This window comes from Siniperca chuatsi, linkage group LG22, assembly GCF_020085105.1.
Source record: "Siniperca chuatsi isolate FFG_IHB_CAS linkage group LG22, ASM2008510v1, whole genome shotgun sequence".
Classification (NCBI taxonomy): domain Eukaryota; kingdom Metazoa; phylum Chordata; class Actinopteri; order Centrarchiformes; family Sinipercidae; genus Siniperca; species Siniperca chuatsi.
Window position 1 is genome coordinate 10182571 of NC_058063.1, and position 19578 is coordinate 10202148.

The 19578-nt window shown below is 44.1% G+C and overlaps 1 protein-coding gene across 10 annotated transcripts in view; it reads left to right on the forward strand.

Moving 5' to 3' along the window:
- Positions 1-19444, forward strand: part of ppargc1a (peroxisome proliferator-activated receptor gamma, coactivator 1 alpha) — a 248901-nt gene extending 229457 nt beyond the window's left edge. For 4 of the 10 annotated variants that reach the window (XM_044183600.1, XM_044183602.1, XM_044183605.1 and 1 more), the window contains exons 3-13: positions 627-821; positions 1818-1943; positions 3121-4444; positions 5344-5389; positions 5594-5667; positions 9300-10533; positions 12265-12357; positions 13341-13461; positions 15295-15416; positions 15739-15890; positions 18773-19444. In XM_044183600.1, coding sequence (XP_044039535.1) covers positions 627-821; positions 1818-1943; positions 3121-4444; positions 5344-5389; positions 5594-5667; positions 9300-10533; positions 12265-12357; positions 13341-13461; positions 15295-15416; positions 15739-15890; positions 18773-18876 — 3591 coding nt within the window. In that variant the 3' untranslated portion in view covers positions 18877-19444. The remainder of the gene's footprint in view (positions 1-626; positions 822-1817; positions 1944-3120; positions 4445-5343; positions 5390-5593; positions 5668-9299; positions 10534-12264; positions 12358-13340; positions 13462-15294; positions 15417-15738; positions 15891-18772) is intronic. The other 6 variants (XM_044183608.1, XM_044183610.1, XM_044183601.1 and 3 more) reach the window with 4 other exon arrangements.
- The last annotated feature ends 134 nt before the right edge of the window (positions 19445-19578 follow it).

The window sequence follows — 19578 nt, forward strand, 5'->3', positions numbered from 1 at the left end:
AGAGGAGCTGAGTGGCAAGAACAAGCTTTATTTTTCATGAAATGTTGATGGTAACTTCCCGCCCATTGTGAACATCAGCTGTTATGCCAACATTTTAAATATATCACATTTATTTAGCATTAGCTGGTGGTAATTCGCCTTATCCGAGGATTGCTTGCAAACATCCTGTCGGCAAGCCGATCGTCTCTCAATTCTGTGGGGGGAGAGTCGACTTCCACTCATTGTTTCCTTTACCCCCACAAACCTCCATACCGCAATGCTACCCGACCCATTCCTGTCTTCCCTAGATACTTGCAACTTGTCAGCCCTGGTAATGGGTTTCTTGGGGGAGATATTATTTTGGTCCAGTAAGCTGCGTACTTAAAATATGAGTGACAGGCTTGACTCACTTGCGCAGGGAGAGAATTTTGTTTTTAAAAAGGCTGCCAGAATAGAGCCAGCTCTGCTGCAAAAAAAATGAGAAAAAACCTTCCCACTCTATTAACAATGAAAGCTTGCATGCAGCCACCCACCACCTTTACTTCCCTGGAAGAAAAAAAAGAGATGCAACTTCTCATGACTAAAATGTCCTATTTTTCCTGTCTCTATTTTTCTCTCTCTGTCTTCCCCCTTGCCCCCCTCCTAAGAAGATAGATGAAGAAAATGAGGCCAACTTGCTGGCAGTGCTTACAGAGACCCTGGACAGCATCCCAGTGGATGAGGACGGATTGCCTTCGTTTGAGGCCCTGGCAGATGGGGACGTGACCAATGCCAGTGACCGGAGCTGTCCCTCCTCCCCTGACGGCTCGCCACGCACCCCAGAGCCTGAGGAGCCTTCCCTGGTAAGACCAACCTTCCTTCTCGAGATTCTCCCATCACCACCACTCCAGGGTCAAAACATATGTTATTCCTGAGACATGACCTCCAACCCTGTGCACACTGTTGCTTTTTTGCCAGTCCAAGGCAGACACCAGATAAGACTCTTCATCAAGACTGGGCACCAAAAGTGTCCATTTGTCTGTTAACTTCTGTATTTGGCAGTGCCCAATCCACACTCTGCCACATTTGCCACAATGTGTTTACTGTATGTGTAGTGAGAGTGTGCAGAGATGCAGATCCAGGGAGGAGGGAAGTAAATGGAATGCATCAGTGTGTTTGCTGTTCAGTGCTAATTACATAACAGTGCTATTGTGGCGCCAATTCAATGTTATGAACACTGTGGTGGGGCCAACTATGGTTGACACAGTGCCACAGGCCCTGAAATCAAGCCGGCACATAATGAAAGTAAGGGAAAATAGAAATCCATCTCATCTCGTCCACTCTCAGTGGGTCTCAACTAATCCCCCTGTGCACGAGTCATCTTTCTGGCAAAAAGACAGGCCTCTTGATGAGAAGTCAGCTTACCTTTGTGCTGTTATTTTTACACATAACCATACCATCTGGGCATTTCTCTAGCTTAAAGGCTTTGACCTAAAATGTTATGTTATGTTCAGTTATAGTCCATTATATTCCATGCCAATCCCTTCCAAATGACCTTTAGCCACATGCCCGAGTGTGTTTATTCAATCACATTTGAGAAGCCTGGCTTTGTGTACACAAAAACACCTGCACAGGAAGAAAAAGTACTTGACTTGTACTGTCACATACTATAAACTGCTTAAAAATTTCTAATCTTTCTCTAAATATGTCAGTGATTTATTTCTTTTCAATATTGGTTTCTTCTGGTTATACATTTACAAAGCAGTCTGTCTAATTGAAAGAAAATAGTCATTTGCATAACCTACACTCACTCCCCCTCCCTCACCACTTTCTCTTGTTCTGTTGGGGTCCATTCGCAGCTGAAGAAGCTCCTTCTGGCACCCGCAAACTCCCAGCTCAGCTATAATCAATACACAGGTGGCAAGGCACAGAACCATGCAGCCAGCAGCAACCACCGGATCAGACCACCACCTGCCGTCGTCAAGGTAGGGACACACACACGCGCGCGCGCGCACACACACAAATACATGCACTGCCTTGCTGCTTATTTCACTCCTGTACACACATTTTTTGTTAGTGTTTGTTTATCTCTCTCACTCTGTTCTTGCTCTGTCTTGTTTCTTGCTCTTTCTCCCTCCCTCTCACATTTTACTTGTTTTGGTGGCCGCCTTTAGAAGATGTTAGACTACTGCTCTAGTCTACTATCCCAGGGGGCCATCTCGTAATGAAAACAGGCTGATTGCTGTTGGGCTTTCCAAGCGAGGCAGCAGCACCGTTGTCTCATTAGCTCCACCACTTATCCGCCTTGGTATGGTGCCTGTTGAAAAAAATAAAAAATAGCAGCGACAGGCACTCTTGCGGCGAGATTGATGCCTTGAGACGACAAGATCAAAATATCAGACTTGATGTTCTCATTAGATGGCTCTCAAAAGGATTTTTTTTCTAAGGGGGTGGGGTTGATTGAGATTAATTTTAGTCAGTGTAAGTATCATAGGTTTATGAATGTGAATAAAACAAGTATGTGATTTCTGTAATCTGTTTGCATTTCATGTCAGAATGTGACATACTGTATGTTCAGTGTCATATACAACTTACAGCACTTGATCATTTGCTCTTGTTTGGGGAAACATGTCTGAAGTCTCTATTTGTAATGCTTTCCCTAGTGTTTAAAATCCTCTGAATGTAAAAAAACATCTGTATGTGATCATGTTGTGTACATAAACATAACACAGACACCGATTTGTGTGTGTTGTGCGTACTATGTTTGCACATGCAGTGCGTCAACCTTCCTCACAGAGTCTATTTTCATACTCTGCCTTTTGAGTCATCCATTTCTGGAGCACAACGAATGAGGACTCCCGGAGGACATGGTGTGCGTACAGAGTGGCGTGGTGGTGCTCCGAGGGCCACGCAATTAAGATGACGGGCGGACCGCACTCCCACCATCGCCTCCCAGACACTTGGGCAACCACTGTGCTCAGGCTTTTTGAGTCGCTCTTTTAGCCTCTCTCTGGCTCCATCTCTTTCTACTTTTATTTTGGTGCCAAATAAAGCACTTAACATTTCTCACAACTGGATCAACTGCACTATACTAACAACAGTGAGCAAAACTTTTTATTTAAGCAAACTAAATAATTTTCTCTATCTTATTGTGTTGCACAGACGGAGAGCCCCTGGAATGGCAAAGCAAGAGGGGGCTCCAGCCAACAGAACCGCCCGGTGAGGCGGCCTTGCACTGAGCTGCTGAAATACCTAACGGCCACCGATGATATCCTGCTCCACACCAAAGCCAGTGAAGCCAAGAGCACCTGGGGGGGTGCCAGTAGCAGGGACAAGAGTGGCCTGGGTCTTGGCGCCTCTTCCTCGTCCTCTTCGCCGTCTTCGTTATCCACCTCCTCGTTCTCCTCCCTCTCCTCCACCTCTTCGTCCTCTTCCACCACCTCCAAGAAGAAGTCAGCTGTACCATCTCAACAGCAGCAGCAGCAGCAGCAGCAGCCGCAGCATCACCAGCGAGGTGAGAGCCGGGCTGCAGGCGAGTGTAGTGTGGCTGGTGTTGGGGCTGGGAAGTGGCAGCGTTGCAGTCACGATGACGGGGTTGAGGAGTCGGAGGGTGCTTCTATCCCTGTTGGCCACAGAACCTCCACCTGCGGCCATGCCCGCCCCAAACTGGAGCACGGGCCGCCCAGTGAAGAAGGAAGGCCGCCAGGCGATGTGGGCCGCCTGGCCGCCGCTAGGTTTATTAGGTATATGCATTCTTATTCCCTCCCTCCCCGAGAGGTGAGTCACAGCTGTGAGCATTGCCGAGAGGCTGCGGGCGCCACTCAGGCTAGTGAGGGCTTTGGCAGGCATGGCCGTAGTAACAGTAGTGGTGCCGGCCGTGCACCACATAGGCACATCACAGTGACTATTAGGAAAAGAGATGAAAAGCCGGGGCACCCCTTACTTAGCCAGCTGCTCACCTCCAAACAGAGGCCTGTTCAGTATGGAGCCCCCTTACTTCCACCTAAGATCACCCCTTTACCCAGCACTCTGAGCAAATCAGCAGGTAAGAGGTCTGAGAGCCCAGCCCAGGCCGTTTCAAAGGTGGAGGAGGAAGAGGTGGGAGGGACCACTGATTGTAGAAACCGGGCAGTAAGTCAGGTAGAAGAGCCTGACTCAGGGTCCCTGTTGTCACCTCTCGCCTTCGACCTAGAGAGCTGGGTTAGCCAGCCAGACTCAGGGCTAGACATGGGCTTTGGACTAGAGCTGGGGTGGCTAAACCATGGGGAGGATGTTGACCATGATGATGATGGTGTTGATGATGATGATGATGATGACCATGTCACGGGCAGCCCCGCAGCGGTGCTCTCACATGGCCCACCAAGCCCACTCTTCCCAGATACTAGAATTGCAGAGCCCGCCCCTCCCTGCATCATACAAGGGCAAGGGCACCCACACAGGCAGGCACTCAGCGAGCACCCCGACGACCAGGGCCACCCGTTGTTAGGTAATCATGACTGCATCCCCCCCACTGGTCTTATCTCTGCTCTCTCTTCTCCCTCTCCTGCTCTAACCACTTCCCAGTTTGACTTCACAACTAACTCCTATTCTAATACGAATCTAACAGTCATTCTGAGGGCATAAACAACAATGACGACAAACAGCCTGCTAGCCAATGCTTTTTGCTAGTCCCAGAGGCATTCTTTTAAATTTAAATAGAGTGAAAAAAAAAAAGGAGGGGGTGGGAAAAGGGGCGAGCCTTGTCTTGCCACTGTACGTCTTGTATTCATAAAGTCAACCCTTGAACCATCTTTGGCTGATTGAGCTGAGTGTGCTGAATATGTACATTTAGACTCAGAGCTCGGGTGCTGCTCTTTAGCGTCGTGCTACTAAAGCCACGTTCCCTTAGCTGGAGCACAAGTCTGCCAGAGCCTCGGGCAACTGCACAAGCTTCCTTGACTCTCCTTTCTTCCTTCTTTTTTCCCCCTCCTCTGCTGTTGGTGCATGCAATTATGACTTTATTGTCTAGGGAGGGGCTCACCCACTGTCATGTGTCTTGTTTGTGACATTGTCTCTCTATGTCTTTATTCCATTTCGATCTATTTGTTGTCTTGAACAGGGTATGTCTGTGTCTGGACACCTGTGAAATACGCACCATCACTTCATCCTGCCTCACAGAGTGACCAGTCTATCCTAAGAATAAATAGTTAAAACGGGGTCAATCTAAAAAGATATGCTTTGTACAATAGTATCCATAGAAATACTTTATAATGGGTGTTTTTGTAGTAATAATTGCATTTAATGAACCAATTTGAGATTAATTGTTGCAGAATGTGGACCTGTTCTCTTCTGCCATGAGTGTTATACGTAGATCAATAATTACCCATGCTCCTTTGTGTTCTGCAGCCAAACCAACCATCTTGCCACTTCCTTTGACCCCAGAGTCTCCAAAGTAAGTGTGAGAAGTTTTTCCACATTATTCCAGGCAAAAAGCAGCAACAAACTACAGAAAAAAGCCAAAGCCAAAGAAAACTATATAGAGTAGAATCCAAGTTGAGGCATTTTTGTGACTCATTTCCATTTCTTAGATCACAAAAGCTTTTAAAGTCTTACTTTCATCTGAGAAGTAAAATGTTGCACTTTTTTTGTCTTCCAGTGACCACAAGGGATCACCGTTTGAGAACAAAACCATTGAACGCACATTAAGTGTGGAGATTGCTGGAACCCCAGGTAAGAACACTTTTCTGATTATTTAAAGCACATGTAGTTATTATTAAAGCCAATGGAAATCCTCACCTCCCTGTTGTAGATAGTAATGGGTTAACTCTGGCTCCAACATCTTGATAATTCACAGTTCAGAGTTCAAGGTGAAGGCATAGGAGAATATTTTTATGTGCCTATTGATTAGGCTTTCCAATCTCTTCAGGGTTTATTAGCAAACCCCTCCCATCCTCAACCACCTCCCCTCCGCTGTTACTGAAGAGTTAATATGCTTTTTGTCTTCCTCTATCAGATCCTAATGCTCTCTGACTGACAGCTTACTTACCCTACACATCATAGGAAAACTGAAATGGCAGTGTTATTCTTTTAATTGGTTTTGCAGTATAATTCACTTTTGCCTGTTTGATCTGTGCCTTCCTTTCCTTAGGTCCCTAGACATACAGGCAATTAGATCAGCTGACTTGGGAGTCATTTTCCAATGTTGGAAAAAGACTTGTATGCAAAGGCTGCTGTTTTGTAAATGGATTCAGTGTGAGGAATTTTCAGGATCATTATTGACATCATCCTTTTCCGTTATTGAGTTATAATTAACTACAACAGAAGAAAGCTATAGACACAAGGTGATTGCAAGACAAAAATGAAGAGAATGTATGCAAAAGCTGCAATATTGAGGGTCATATCTCTCTTTCTCTCTCTGTGCAAATGATGTCAGTAATTACCCCCTTTCTCCCCCCGATTAATCATCTAAGGTCAATAAAAACAAAATGGTTGCCCTTTAGCCTCTCACACTGTGTGATGTTGCACTGGCCCCTTCGGGTATTCATTTACCAGCAGGGGAAATGGTCCTAATACATACCTCATGTCTGCCCCTTGCACCTTCTACTTAGCTCTTGTGGGGGTTGGAAATTTGTTGCACATCAGACCCCAAGAGGTCTTCCTGTGTCACTCTGACCTTGGTCGAAGTGCTGTTTAACCCTTTTGTGTAGATAAGCTTTTGGGGTCAAAGGTGATGCCTGCTGAGACCTAAAGAAGGGAAAGAGCAGGGCTGCTTAAGCTCTGGGGCAATCAAGCACAGTTAATATTTCTTCCAATTTTACTGCACGTGGGTGAGTCTATTGACCTGTGGCCAAATCTTGGCGTCCGTTCTGTTCCACCGCATCCATTTTACAAGGACGGTCAAATAAAGCCCTTCACCTGACTTCACCATTCAATTTAGGATTGAATATTAGCAGGAAAGTCATTAGTCCAGAAAGCTCCAGGTTACTGAGCCACTTTCCTACTTAGGGATTAGCTTTTGAGTCTCGTGCTGTATGAGACAGATGGATATAGATCCCAGTAAGTGGAGGTGATAGCTTTTAGGTCCGGAGTTACATGTCCTTTGCCAATTTAGAGTAACATTCCACTACAATAGAGATTATGGTGGTGTTACTGATAACCAGATGGAAGTTAGCCAGGTGGGCGGTTCCACCCTCCACCTTAAAGGCAGGTCGACAATTCACTGATGGAACTTTCCACGAATTGCTGCCAGTAACATATTATTTTATGCCTTTGCTATAAGTTGTAGTAGTAGTGGTTACTGTTTCATAGAAAGATAATTTTAATTATCAGTTGACCTGTACACCTTGTACTGAGCCAAATGATGTTTATTTTTAAATAGCAACTTTTCGACTGTTGGCTACATGTTATCTTGACACTTTTCAGAGAGGTACAGTAAAGACTACAACAGGCAGTGAGGCACCCTGGGATCTGACTGTTCTGGCCTAATCTCTGCCAAGCTAATAGATTTACCCTGTGCTGCCATGTTGTCTTTAATTACTGTATCTCATGACACTGGGGTGGTCTGTGTGTTGCTATTTGCATGGCTTACCGCCGGATCAACTCTTTAAGCACAGAGTTGTTATTCGCTCTGTGGACTCCTCGCAATTTACAGCTGGAGGAGAAAAAAGATTATAAAACCTTCCTCTTTCTTTCTGTCTTGCTCACTTGTTCAATCGTTTTCTCTCCGGTGGCTACATGATTGGTGTTTGTGTCTGTGGATCATCCATCACTAGCAAGTTTGACTGAGAGGCACATATTTATCTAATTCTGATTTATTTTACCCCCATCGCAAATGGCCCCTAGTTTATGACCCCACAGGTTGGACAGATGGCGCTTTGTTGGTGAAACAGAAGTTCCTCAGGCATTGTGTAGCACCCCATTCTCTCTTCTCCTTTTCATAGCTCATTTCATTGGCAAAATGCATATATACGTATATGTCTATACTGCATCACTATCAGAACTGAGAGAAGGAAGAGAGAGAGGGGAGAAAATGGGGGGGGGGCCTTGCAGTCCTACTTACAGACACATCCAGATAATAAGTAGGATGATAAGCCGTTGGATCAGGCATTCCAAACACAGCAAGTGGTTTCAGAAACTTGCATATTTATATATCATGCTCCCGCACTCTCTTTGCCAAGCTGTCTTCCCCGTGCATACTCCAACACTGGATTTGATACTAATAGCTGTCATTTGGTGCAATTCACCAGCAAGGGAAGAATGATGTGCATTATAAGAAAGGCAAAGAAGAGGGGAGAGCGTAGGTGTTTCAAAGTGCCTGAGTTTGACTCCAGTGAGAGACTGTTAGTGAGTGTGTGTGTGTGTGTGTGTGTGTGTGTGTGTGTGTGTGTGTGTGTGTGTGTGTGTGTGTGGGCACATTTGTTCTGTGCAAGACAGAAACAGGATAGGATGCCTAGAGACGGAAAGGGAGAAATAGAGATTGAGCCACGGAAGATGGCAGACAGGAAGAGGGGAAAAGGGAGAATACAAGGCTAAAGGAGAGGAGGAAAGAGAGAATGAGAGTAATGGTGGCGGCTGTTTGTGTGAGTGCATTAACAATGCTATAAAGTGGGCTCATCTCAGGACTTCCCATATAACTGCCATCTGTCTGGTTGTAAATCTGTAGGAGGCGGGGAAAAGATAGGGGGGGCACAAGCAGTAGGGATATGCCATCTGAGAAGAATGACAACCCATTCGCCAGTACTTCATGTGCTTCCATGACATAGCAGACATCTCACCATGGCAACATCACCAGGCATGCTAAAGTGTACATTAAGAATAGTGACATATCTTCCGATATTATTTCAAAGAAAAGGGAGATGATGCTGGATAATCTTGAAACATGCATGCCGACATGTCAGTGATTGTTCTTTCAGACCGATAAAAAAGGTCTTTGGTTTTATTCAGATGAATTGGCAGCTGTCCAGTGCAGACATTTATGTTAGGCAGGCAGAGATATGATACATGCATTACGTTTGTCCTCTACAGGGTGTTATGTTATTTGTTTCATGAAAAGGGACCTTTCCAAGGTCATAGAGGAAGGGGATGGCAAGTCATCCATATTACAGCACTGCCATATTAAGTTACACCAAGCATTACATTAATCTGTCAAGATTGCAATAAAATAGAGATCAGGATTAGGCCAAGTGAAAGTGAATATTTTAATCAGTCATGTATCTGTGTCCACTGTCCATAAACCGACCTGGGACTTGATGAGTGAGGGGAGAAGGGAGAGGGGGATATTAGGGGAGGTTTGCATTATGATTCCATTTTCATTTTATTTCCCCCACCCCTCCACCAACCTCTGTCTTTTCCTCCCTCTGCAGGTCTGACACCACCTACCACGCCCCCACACAAAGCCAGTCAAGAGAATCCTTTCAAAGCATCGCTCAAAACCAAGTTGTCTTCATGTTCCTCCTCAGCCTTGGCATGCAAAAGAGCCAGGCTGAGCGAGTTGGGCCCCGGCGCTCTGGCCCCGGCCCCAGGTGCCTCAGGCGGGGGCCCCACCAGGAAGGGTCCGGAACAGACTGAGCTTTATGCCCAGCTGAGCAAAGCGTCCACCGCCCTCCCTTACTCCGTCACCCAACACACAATGGGGGGTGGCCTTGAGGAGCATCGCAGCACTAGCAACAATAAGCGGGTGGCGCCCCGTGGCTACTGTGACCATGACTATTGCCAGGCGTCAGCTAGCACTAAGAAGGACGGCAGCACAGCCACTGTTACCATGACTACAGCAGCGGAAATGATGGTCACCTCAGGTGCCACTGCTGCTCCCATGCCTATTGCAGGCAAAGTGGAGGACAGGCATGTCGAATGTAAGGACTCAGCCATGCCACCGTCCTCTTCATCATCTTCATCTTCTTATTCTCCATCATCAGCTTCATCTGGTCCTTTGGCTAAGCAGCAGAATTTTGCCTCTGTGGATGGAGAAGCAGCCCGGGTCCAGGAGTTAGGGAAGCAGACCCTTACACAAACCACCCAGATCCCCTTACAAGAGGCCACTACTGACGGGGACCAACACCCTTCTGCCACCAGCCGGAAGCTCCTGTGCGACCAGGAAATCAGAGCAGAACTCAACAAGCATTTTGGCCACCCCTTACAAGCCCTTTGTAGCCAGGGTGGCCAGGAGAGAGAACCAGGCAGCAAATCAAATAAGGTTGCAGCCCCACAGTCCCTTGAGGAGGGAGAGGATGGCTACTACTCCCAGAGGTTGCCTGGCTCCAGCTACCTGCACCCAGGGTTCCTGCCCTTCCACGATGATCTAGAGCTGGGTGAGGGCCGTGAGAATCGCTTCCTCTGTCCATGGGAGGGCACCCCTCTGGACCTACTCTTTGACTGTCCCCCCTGCTCTCCCTCCTGTTCCCCACCATCCAGCTGCTCCCCTTCACGAGGCTCCGTCTCCCCACCTTCCTCCCTCCTCCTCTCGCCCAGCAGGCCTTTCTGCTGGACCAGCAGCGAGTCCCGCTCCCGTTCTCGTTCCCACTCTGGCTCCCGCATCTCCTCCTCGCACTACCGGAGGCGCTCCCTCTCCAGCTCACCTGACAGATGCCCCTCCTCCTGGTAAGTCATCTCACACACACGCACACACACCTTACACTTTTTTTGGCTGAGTCTTGGCTGCTCCCCACCCATGCAGTTTAAACAGGTCTTGGAGCTGGCAGGGGATCTAGCTTAGGCCTTCAGGCCTGATCAGTCGTCAGAGCTGGTGGTCACACAGGATAGACCCTGGAGACTCTTGGCATGGGTTCTTAACCTCCTGCTAGTCCTTGCCTTGCCTGGACTAAATGCAGGATAGATTTAGCAAGTTTGACACAAAGAGATTTAACAGGTGAAAGAGAGGTGGAATGCATTTTAACCAAATTGCAATTGTTATAGTAACCAAATTTTGCCTATTTAGCCAGGTGGCACTTCAATTTCTCTGAACTGACAATGGGGAAAAAAGATCAGTTGAAAGGTGCAATCTCCCTAAAACAACACACAATGAACCAAAAAGAGAAACCCACAACATGAAACGTGCCAGAGGCACTGGACTATTGAACAGTATGAGTTTTAATCTCTAGGCAGGGAGTTTTATTTGAGTGTCTTCCTTACACTCACCCCCCTCCTCACTCGCTCCCTTGCATGCTCCTGTTTTTTGTTTGATGCCGGGGCTATTGTTTTAAGCGGCAGCTGTTGTTTTTACTGAGTGGCAAACCCTCTTCTTTTACATCCCCAGAGATGAAAGCCAAATACAGGCTGTGGGAATGCAGTCTCTAAACCCCTCTCAAAAGAGACTCCTATCATCATAGCTCTGTGTGAGAACTACATTTCCCATGTTTCCCTTTGATCAGAGCTGAGGGGTTTTCTGTTGGGTTTTTTGGTAGAAGAACAGAGGCAAGCCATAGTTACTGAGAAGGATGTGAGTAAATTCAGTTTGTCAGGAGTAGTTCATTCAGTGCTTCACAGTGTAGGACTCCACTGCAGTGACTCAGTTTGTTTGCCTGATTACTTAAAGGTCAGTTTACTCCACAGAGCCAAGGTAATCACTTTATTCTGTTTAAGCCCTTGTTCTTTGCTCTACACCAACTTGCTCACAAATTATACAGTAATAGTCTCAAGGCAGTCGATCAGAATCTGACACTGACAAGCTTTCTGAAAATACTGGGTAGGGATTGGAGTTTTGAAAGCGACAGCGCAAGAAGCTTGTTATATTTTCATGCAAGGAAAGATAAATAGAATTTCAGCAACACAATTCTCAAAATCCCTGTGCTCTGTTTCAAGTTTCACAGCATCAGATCCTCGATCTTTCCAAACTGGCACTCCTTTGCTTTACTGAATTTCCCTAACTTCTCTCCCTCCATAATTCAGGTCTTCCTTCTTCAGCAACACTTCAATAATTAAGCATCAGAAGCTTAAGGAATGCAGGGGTACAAGCTCTACAGTCAGGCCACTAGGGCCTACAGTATTGACCATTTCCTCATACAACATAGATAGCAGGTGCTTATGCTAGATCAGGTGTGTACAAAAGTTCTGTAGAAAATCACACACACTTTTTTGGCCATGGGTTAGATTAGGACAAGGCTGGAATCAACCCGGTTTCAACCATCTAAATGGGTCTTGTGAATATCAAAGAAGTTAACTTGGTTCCCAAACCAAAGAACAAATAAACCAAGGCGTCAGAAGTTGGCAGGAGTCAACAGTATGTAGTATGATTTTTTTTATGCATTTTTCTAATGTATGAGATGAACAGCATTCCTAGGTGTTGCTAAAAATAATATTTTCATATTTAATGTTTTCTGTTTTTTCCCACAGGTCTCGTCACAACACAGATTCAAGCACTTTTCGTTCCAGGACTCACAAGAGCCCCCACCCTCAGTCTCGATCTCCTCTCAGCCGCAGGCCAAGGTGATTATTTTAAATTAATTATTTAACCTCCTATTATATGTCATTAACCTTTTGTTTAGTCAAATACTTCAGGTTAGGACAAATGGTTATTCTTAGCAACTGCCTGGTAAAAGACCTCATTCTGCTATGCAAGGAAGAATGGCTGAAATAAAAAATCTAGTAGTCACTATAGACAAATGCACTGAACGTAACTTTTCCCTGTCACCACTCAGAAAGAGTTTGATTTCTCTGTCATTCCCTTTTCACATCAAGACCGAAGCCTGTCCCATCCACACGGGGGCCCCGTGACAAACATTCAGGGCAAATATGTTTAATTGATCATGTTTTATTGGACTAGTGACAAAAAGAATCCCAAACCACATTCATACTTCACTCACGACTTGACACTCCCAGCTGTATAATGACGCTTATTCAACTTAGTGCCTCTGTAGTTTTCTATGAGCCACTGCAGAGGGGACCATTTGATATGCAGAGAAGTACTGGCACAGTGCAGAAAGGGAGAGAGGGGGAGACTGACACCATCTCAGCGCTCCGAGCTGATTTGGCACCCACGGGCCTAATGACACCCGACAAGCCCGAGAGTCGCTCATCAGTCGAAAACTTAACGGACACGTCTTGTGCTAGTCTGGGGTGGGGGAGAAAGTTGCACTTTCCTTCTTGATGAAGCCCTAACTAAGCAGAAAGTAATGACATGTGAAGTTGTGCTGACAGTTGCAGCTGCCTGGCTCCCCGACCGCGCTGCTTGCCGGCACTCCCACGGGCCTATCCTGCGGGCTCCGTAATCATAGCAATGGCGAAGAGACATCTTATTAACATGTCTCTTTCCTATCCTTTGCAACCCCCTTCTCAACCATCAGTGGTGAGATAACAGTGGACTGCTGCTTGATAAATACTGGCAATTGTTCTTCATACACATCAGCAGGAAGGGTGAATTTAGAGGATGAGCTAGGACAGTGATGTCATACGTATCCTTTCCTCCACAGGTATGACAGCTACGAGGAGTACCAGCACGAGAGGCTGAAGAGGGAGGAGTACCGGCGGGACTATGAGAAGCGGGAGTTCGAAAGGGCTGAGCAGAGAGAGAGGCAAAGACAAAAAGCAATAGTGAGTCAAATGACACAAGCTCCATCTAATTTCCTCTATCATCCTTTTTTCTGTGCTTGACTTTAAGTCTTTCCTGCCGATGCTGATAAAAGACCACATGCAATCACTGCTGTGGTAAATGTACAAATTCCTGCAAACCCACCAAAACCTCCCACCGACACACACACATCACTTAGGATGAGACAGCCTCCAGCCCAGTGCCATGTGCCACAGTGTATCCCTACTGAAAGAATGCATACAAAGTGAGTTCCTGAATGATTCAGGCGACAGGCCCTTCCTCTTTATCTCCGGGTTGTGTATTTTTAACGTCTCTGTCGTCTGGAAACACTGTCGACTCTTATTAATCACACCACAGGGGTAAAATGTTAAAATAGTGGAAAACAGAAACTAGGAGAGCAAGACGGGGTAAGGACAAAAAAAGGAAACGGCCACTGATTCTATTGAGCTCTTTTCCTTTTTCTGTATCTATTTCAAAATTCAGCCTGATGCAGTGAATATCACATTTCTGCCATATCTCCGCTCTCCATGTCTCAGTGGGAAATTACTCAGGTTTCCAGCGGGGTAACGCTACTACCACCCGTTGATAAAGCACACATTAAATGATGCAGTAATGCAAACTTGGCTTGGCATGCATACATTTTCAGAGATGGAAAGACAAACAATTACGAGCAGTAAAGCTCAAGCTGTCAAACAAGGTTTGGGAGGCCAGAGATGTGAAAGCGTCTCCTTCTGTCTGTCTGTCTCCCTCACTCTGTTTTTGCCTCATTCTCTCACTCACTCAAACACCCACACACACACAGGCAGCCCTCAGGGTGCCATCAAGAAAAGGCCGCCTATTTATCAGTTGTCAGCAACTAAACCCCTAATTCAGCAAATACTTTTTTTGTCTCAAACAGTATGTAAGCATTAAAGAGAGTGGAAAAAACGTAAAAACAGTAAGCTGTAGTTAATTTGTTTTTTTCTCTGCTGCTTTATATAAGTCTAACAGGGCAAAGGTGAACTTTGAGTTTAGCACCAGGCAACTGATTTACATACATGTTACTACTACCCTCAAGACAGAATTAAAAATTTCAACAGGCCTCAATGGACTTGCCCCAGTAATGGCAAGTAAATGAATGAATGGATAAATAAATAATACTAGTGATACACTATAGCCCCAGGCTTGCGCTGTATTATATGATTAGCAGATGCAATTAAATTACTCCAACGCTGTAATTGCAGCCTGGTGCAGTTTGTTCCTAAATTATTCCACTATGACCCCCTCGTCCTCTAAGGTTCAAGGAAATCCATGTTTTTTGCCCTGTGGCTCACTGCTGCTCTTAATGCTCCCTCCCCTTACAATATTAACAGACCACTCATTTAGCAACCATGCCTAGTTTGCTGTGTATTGTGAGTTTGACTCCCAAGCTGGAAAGAAAGAAACAGGCTTTTCTGAAATATGGCTGAGTCACCCCACAGCGTTATTTTTAGTCTTCACAAAAAGAAGAAGCAGCCCCAAACTTAAGACATGGCATCATTTGATAAAAATCACTCTGCCTCTGGTTGATGAGTTACAGAGAGAAAAAGGAATTGTAGTGCCAAGGCAGACTGAGGGCTCTCTATCTGCAACTCTATCAGATAACAGGAAGCAAACTGAACCAATCACAGAGGAACACAACAGACAGACAGACAGAGAAGAGGGACAAAAACGGGAACCTAAAGTCAGCCGCAGTATCCACAGGAGTGATCAAGAGCAATTCATTAGGACTCGATGAAGAAAGAAAGGGGGAAAGGAAAAGCAGACTCCCCCTTTTAATCTCCTTCCTCCACCCTGTCTTTCCTCTTAACGAGCAGGAGGAGAGACGGGTGGTGTACGTGGGGCGACTGAGGTCCGACTGCACCCGGACAGAGTTGAAGCACCGCTTTGAAGTCTTTGGCGAAATTGAAGAATGTGCAGTGAACTTGAGGGACGATGGGTAAGGCCCCGTGACTTTCTGTGCATGTGTGTGTGCATCTGTATGGTAGTCTGGTATTAGTGTAGGGGGAGAGGAAACTGCTGTTACTGTTGAACTTAAAGCAAAGGCAAGTGTTGAAGGTCTAACACAAAGACAGAGCTTTTGCAGTCTCAGAGCGTCTCCCGATCCATCTTGTTCTAGGCCTATGGCGCCCCAAAGATACACTTTTATTGATTCTCTTTTGCATTTAAATAGCGTGATCTTCATCTAAGACAAGGCCCCCTGTTCAGTTATTGTTGCCCCACAGCACCACTCTGATGTATCATTTTCTATTCCTGACCAGGGACAATTTTGGCTTCATCATGTACCGCTACACTTGTGACGCCTTTGCTGCCCTTGAGAACGGACACACCGTACGCAGGTCAAACGAGCCTCAGTTCGAGCTGTGCTTTGGCGGGCAGAAGGAGTTCTGCAAATCACATTACACAGACTTGGGTAAGTGCAGCTTTGTTGTTCCCTCCATCAGCCCCCTGCAGTCATGCAGTATATTTGTGTAGCTGGGAGGACTGTCAGTGAAAAGAGAAATAAAAGGGGAAAGAGGGGGGAAATCAGACAGCAAAGAAGTGAGTGATGCTTCCAGATCAAAAGAGACCCGTCTCTGTGCTGGCAACAGTTCCTATAGCCCTGAATGTGTCCACCAGGCATTTGTGGCTCAAAAGGGCAAAGGGAGTTCAGAGGTCAGTCTGTGAACATATCAAGAATAGAGCTCCATTTCCTCCCTGCTAGTAGCTGTAGTATCTTAAGGAAAACAAGGCAAGACACCATTACTCATGTGGACATGGGATGCTTGTTTCTACATTGTTGATATGAAACGCAACACATTAGGGAGAAAGATAGCACTTAAAAGCATGTGTGCAGCTCTGATGTGTTTTCATCTGCTGTTGGATATATATATATATATATATATATATATATATATATATATATATATATATATATATATATATATATATATGTATATATATATATATATATATATATATATATATATATATATATATATATATATATATATATATATATATATATATATATATATATATATATATATATATATATATATATATATATATATATATATATATATATATATATATATATATATATATATATATATATATATATATATATATATATATATATATATATATATATATATATATATATATATATATATATATATATATATATATATATATATATATATATATATATATATATATATATATATATGTATGTATGTATATATATATATATATATATATATATATATATATATATATATATATATATATATATGTATATATATATATGTATGTATGTATATATATATATATATATGTATATATATATATATATATATATATATATATATATATATATATATATATATATATATATATGTATGTGTGTGTGTGTATATGTGCATGTGCATGGGTGTGGGATTCACTTTAAGAGCAAGGAAAAGAGGAGGGGGGAGTGGAGATGAAATTACGGGGAGGAAGATGTGATAGAGGAAAGACAAGAAAAGAGATGAGGTGAGGAAGAGGAAGGTGGGAGCAAGGTTAAGTCCCACCAAACCCTCCTCCCTCTGAGTGAGGTTCCATCTGTTGCCAGCTGTTGCGGCGCTGAAAGGAGGTAGAGCCTTGATGCGGCATGTAGGGGCCGGTCATTTACATAGAGGGAGGGGCCACTGTGGGAGCATACCTACTGCCTTTGTTGAGACTGCAGAGTGCAGTATAGTAGAATTCATCTAACATAAGTGTTTCCTTAGAGTAAACATGCATGTATGTAGCCTACATGGCTTCTATATTGACCAGAAACATATATCTCAGACATAAATCTGCACTCAAATGGATGCAGCTAAGGGTTGAATGACGCATTTGATAAATAATGCAAGATATCAATAAAATCAAGGCTTTTTCCTCTGGCAAGATGCCCCACTTTTGACATGCAAAGAAAAAAAAAGGTACTTTCTTCTCTTCTGTTAGTTGAAGCTGTGGCAATAATTGAGCAGCCATATTGAAACTTAAACGAGAGATGCCCCATTATGTTAAGTGTTGCACACCCACAAAAGATCATCTCCTTCATTTGGTGATGCAATATAAGATAGGTATTGACTCTTGCATCTGCAGCCAGTTTTCCTCTGACATTTATTAGCCAGCAAAATGTGAGGTCAGGAATGTATAATGCACCGCTGCAAGAGGGTCAATGGGTCACTCGGAAAAAAAGAGCACTTTCCTCAATAAATGAAGCGATTACTATACATTTTCAAAGCACATGCTTGAAGCCATCAGCTTTTAAAGGGAAGACATGATGAGAAATTGACACACACAGAAACAGTTGCTAATCCTAAAGCCTTGAGGATAGACATTATGTCGAGATTGACTAATCAGTCTACTGAAATGGAAAGGCCTTCATTCGACTGCCTCCATACCGATAGCACAGGATAAAGAGATTGAGAGGAAGGGAGAATCTTATAATAGTGTGGTATCCAAACCTCTCCCCGTCTTCTCAATCTTATAGGCTCTTGCTTCTTTTCATTTTTTTTTGGTTTTCAGAGACACTGTCCATTAGTTTTAAGTAGAGCACCGGGGTATTTTTCATCCCTCAAGGTGCGCAGTGTGACACAATCCAGCCCTTGGCCATTGCATTAGATCACGACTGGCATCTTCTAGCTGCCATGGTCATTCCCATTTCTCAAAGCTCTCGGAGTGTGCTGCTGGGCCCTTTGGGGGCTCCATTTGTGAAGCTGTCTGTTAGAGATAAGATACTCTTCATGTATTATCAGGTTGATCAGGAAAAATAGAGCATATGAGAAATGGACAGACAGAAGGATATGCTTTCACATCTGTTGACTCCGTGTAAAAAAGAAACATAACACTTTTTTCTAGCCTCACTATTTGAATTCTTTGTTAGTAGTTGCTATGTAAACATGCAGTTATGGATTGAGACATTTTCCAACTATTTATTGTGGCCCCCTCCTCGTAAAACGTTACCTTTAAATCAGATTCTGGGCATACATGGGCAGTGCAATATCTTGTATTTTTTTGTGGAAATTTGGCAACACTACACTTAATGTAGTCAAAAACAGGGAACAATTGATTTTCTTTTTCAGAAAGATGCAGATCTGAAAACTCTCAAACTCAGATTAACAGTGAGCTACACATGACTGAGCAATAATGGTGTGAATGCAGAATATTCCATGAGCTCCGACCATAATGTTTTCTGAGAACACAAAGATCAACCACTTGTTTTATTTTCAAAGAAATCATGCTCTGCTCAACACTGACCACAATCCTACTTGCCGCTTTCAGACTCCCATTCGGACGACTTTGATCCAGCCTCCACAAAAAGCAAGTATGACTCCATGGATTTTGACAGCTTGCTGAGGGAGGCGCAGCGCAGCCTGAGAAGGTAACCAGTTCAGTGGCACCTGCTGTCTGTCACAAAGAGGGACTTCTGATACCTCACTGTTGTTTCTCGCTCCTTTGACGACGAGACTACCAGAAGTTTTACACTCTATGTCATAGAGTATATAAGAATAAGTCTATAGACCTATATCAATATAAATGAATATATCAGAAATAAAGTTTACATGAACATAGCTGCTGAAGTGCTGGGAAGAGACATTGCATTCTGGGAAAGCCAGTGAACCCTCAGAACCTGGTGCACAGGTTTGGTGCACTCCACTGCTGTACAACCATCAGTGAAAGAAGAAAAAAAACGTTCATGATTTTTTTTTCTCCAAGCAATGCCCACGATTCTTTGGGAGTGAGAACATGCAGCTTGTTCAGCCAGATTCGTTTTCTTTTGCTGTTGATTTTTCTTTGTTTTTTTTCTTTTGAATCTGGTGATTGGATCTAGTGTTACATTACAAACAAGAGTATAGGGAATTGTATCTTGGAGGTAAAATTCTCAAGGTAACATTGTTGTCTACATTTTAAGAAGAAATGTAGCCGTGTATTTACAAATACTATAAAAAGGAATATTTTTATTTTATGTACATATCGAATAAAGTTCTTTATTTGTTACAGCTATGCACTGTAAAATGCAGCCTTTTTTTAAAATGAGGAGAAAATTTCTTAATTCAGAATGTCGATCTGTAGTAATTACAATACTG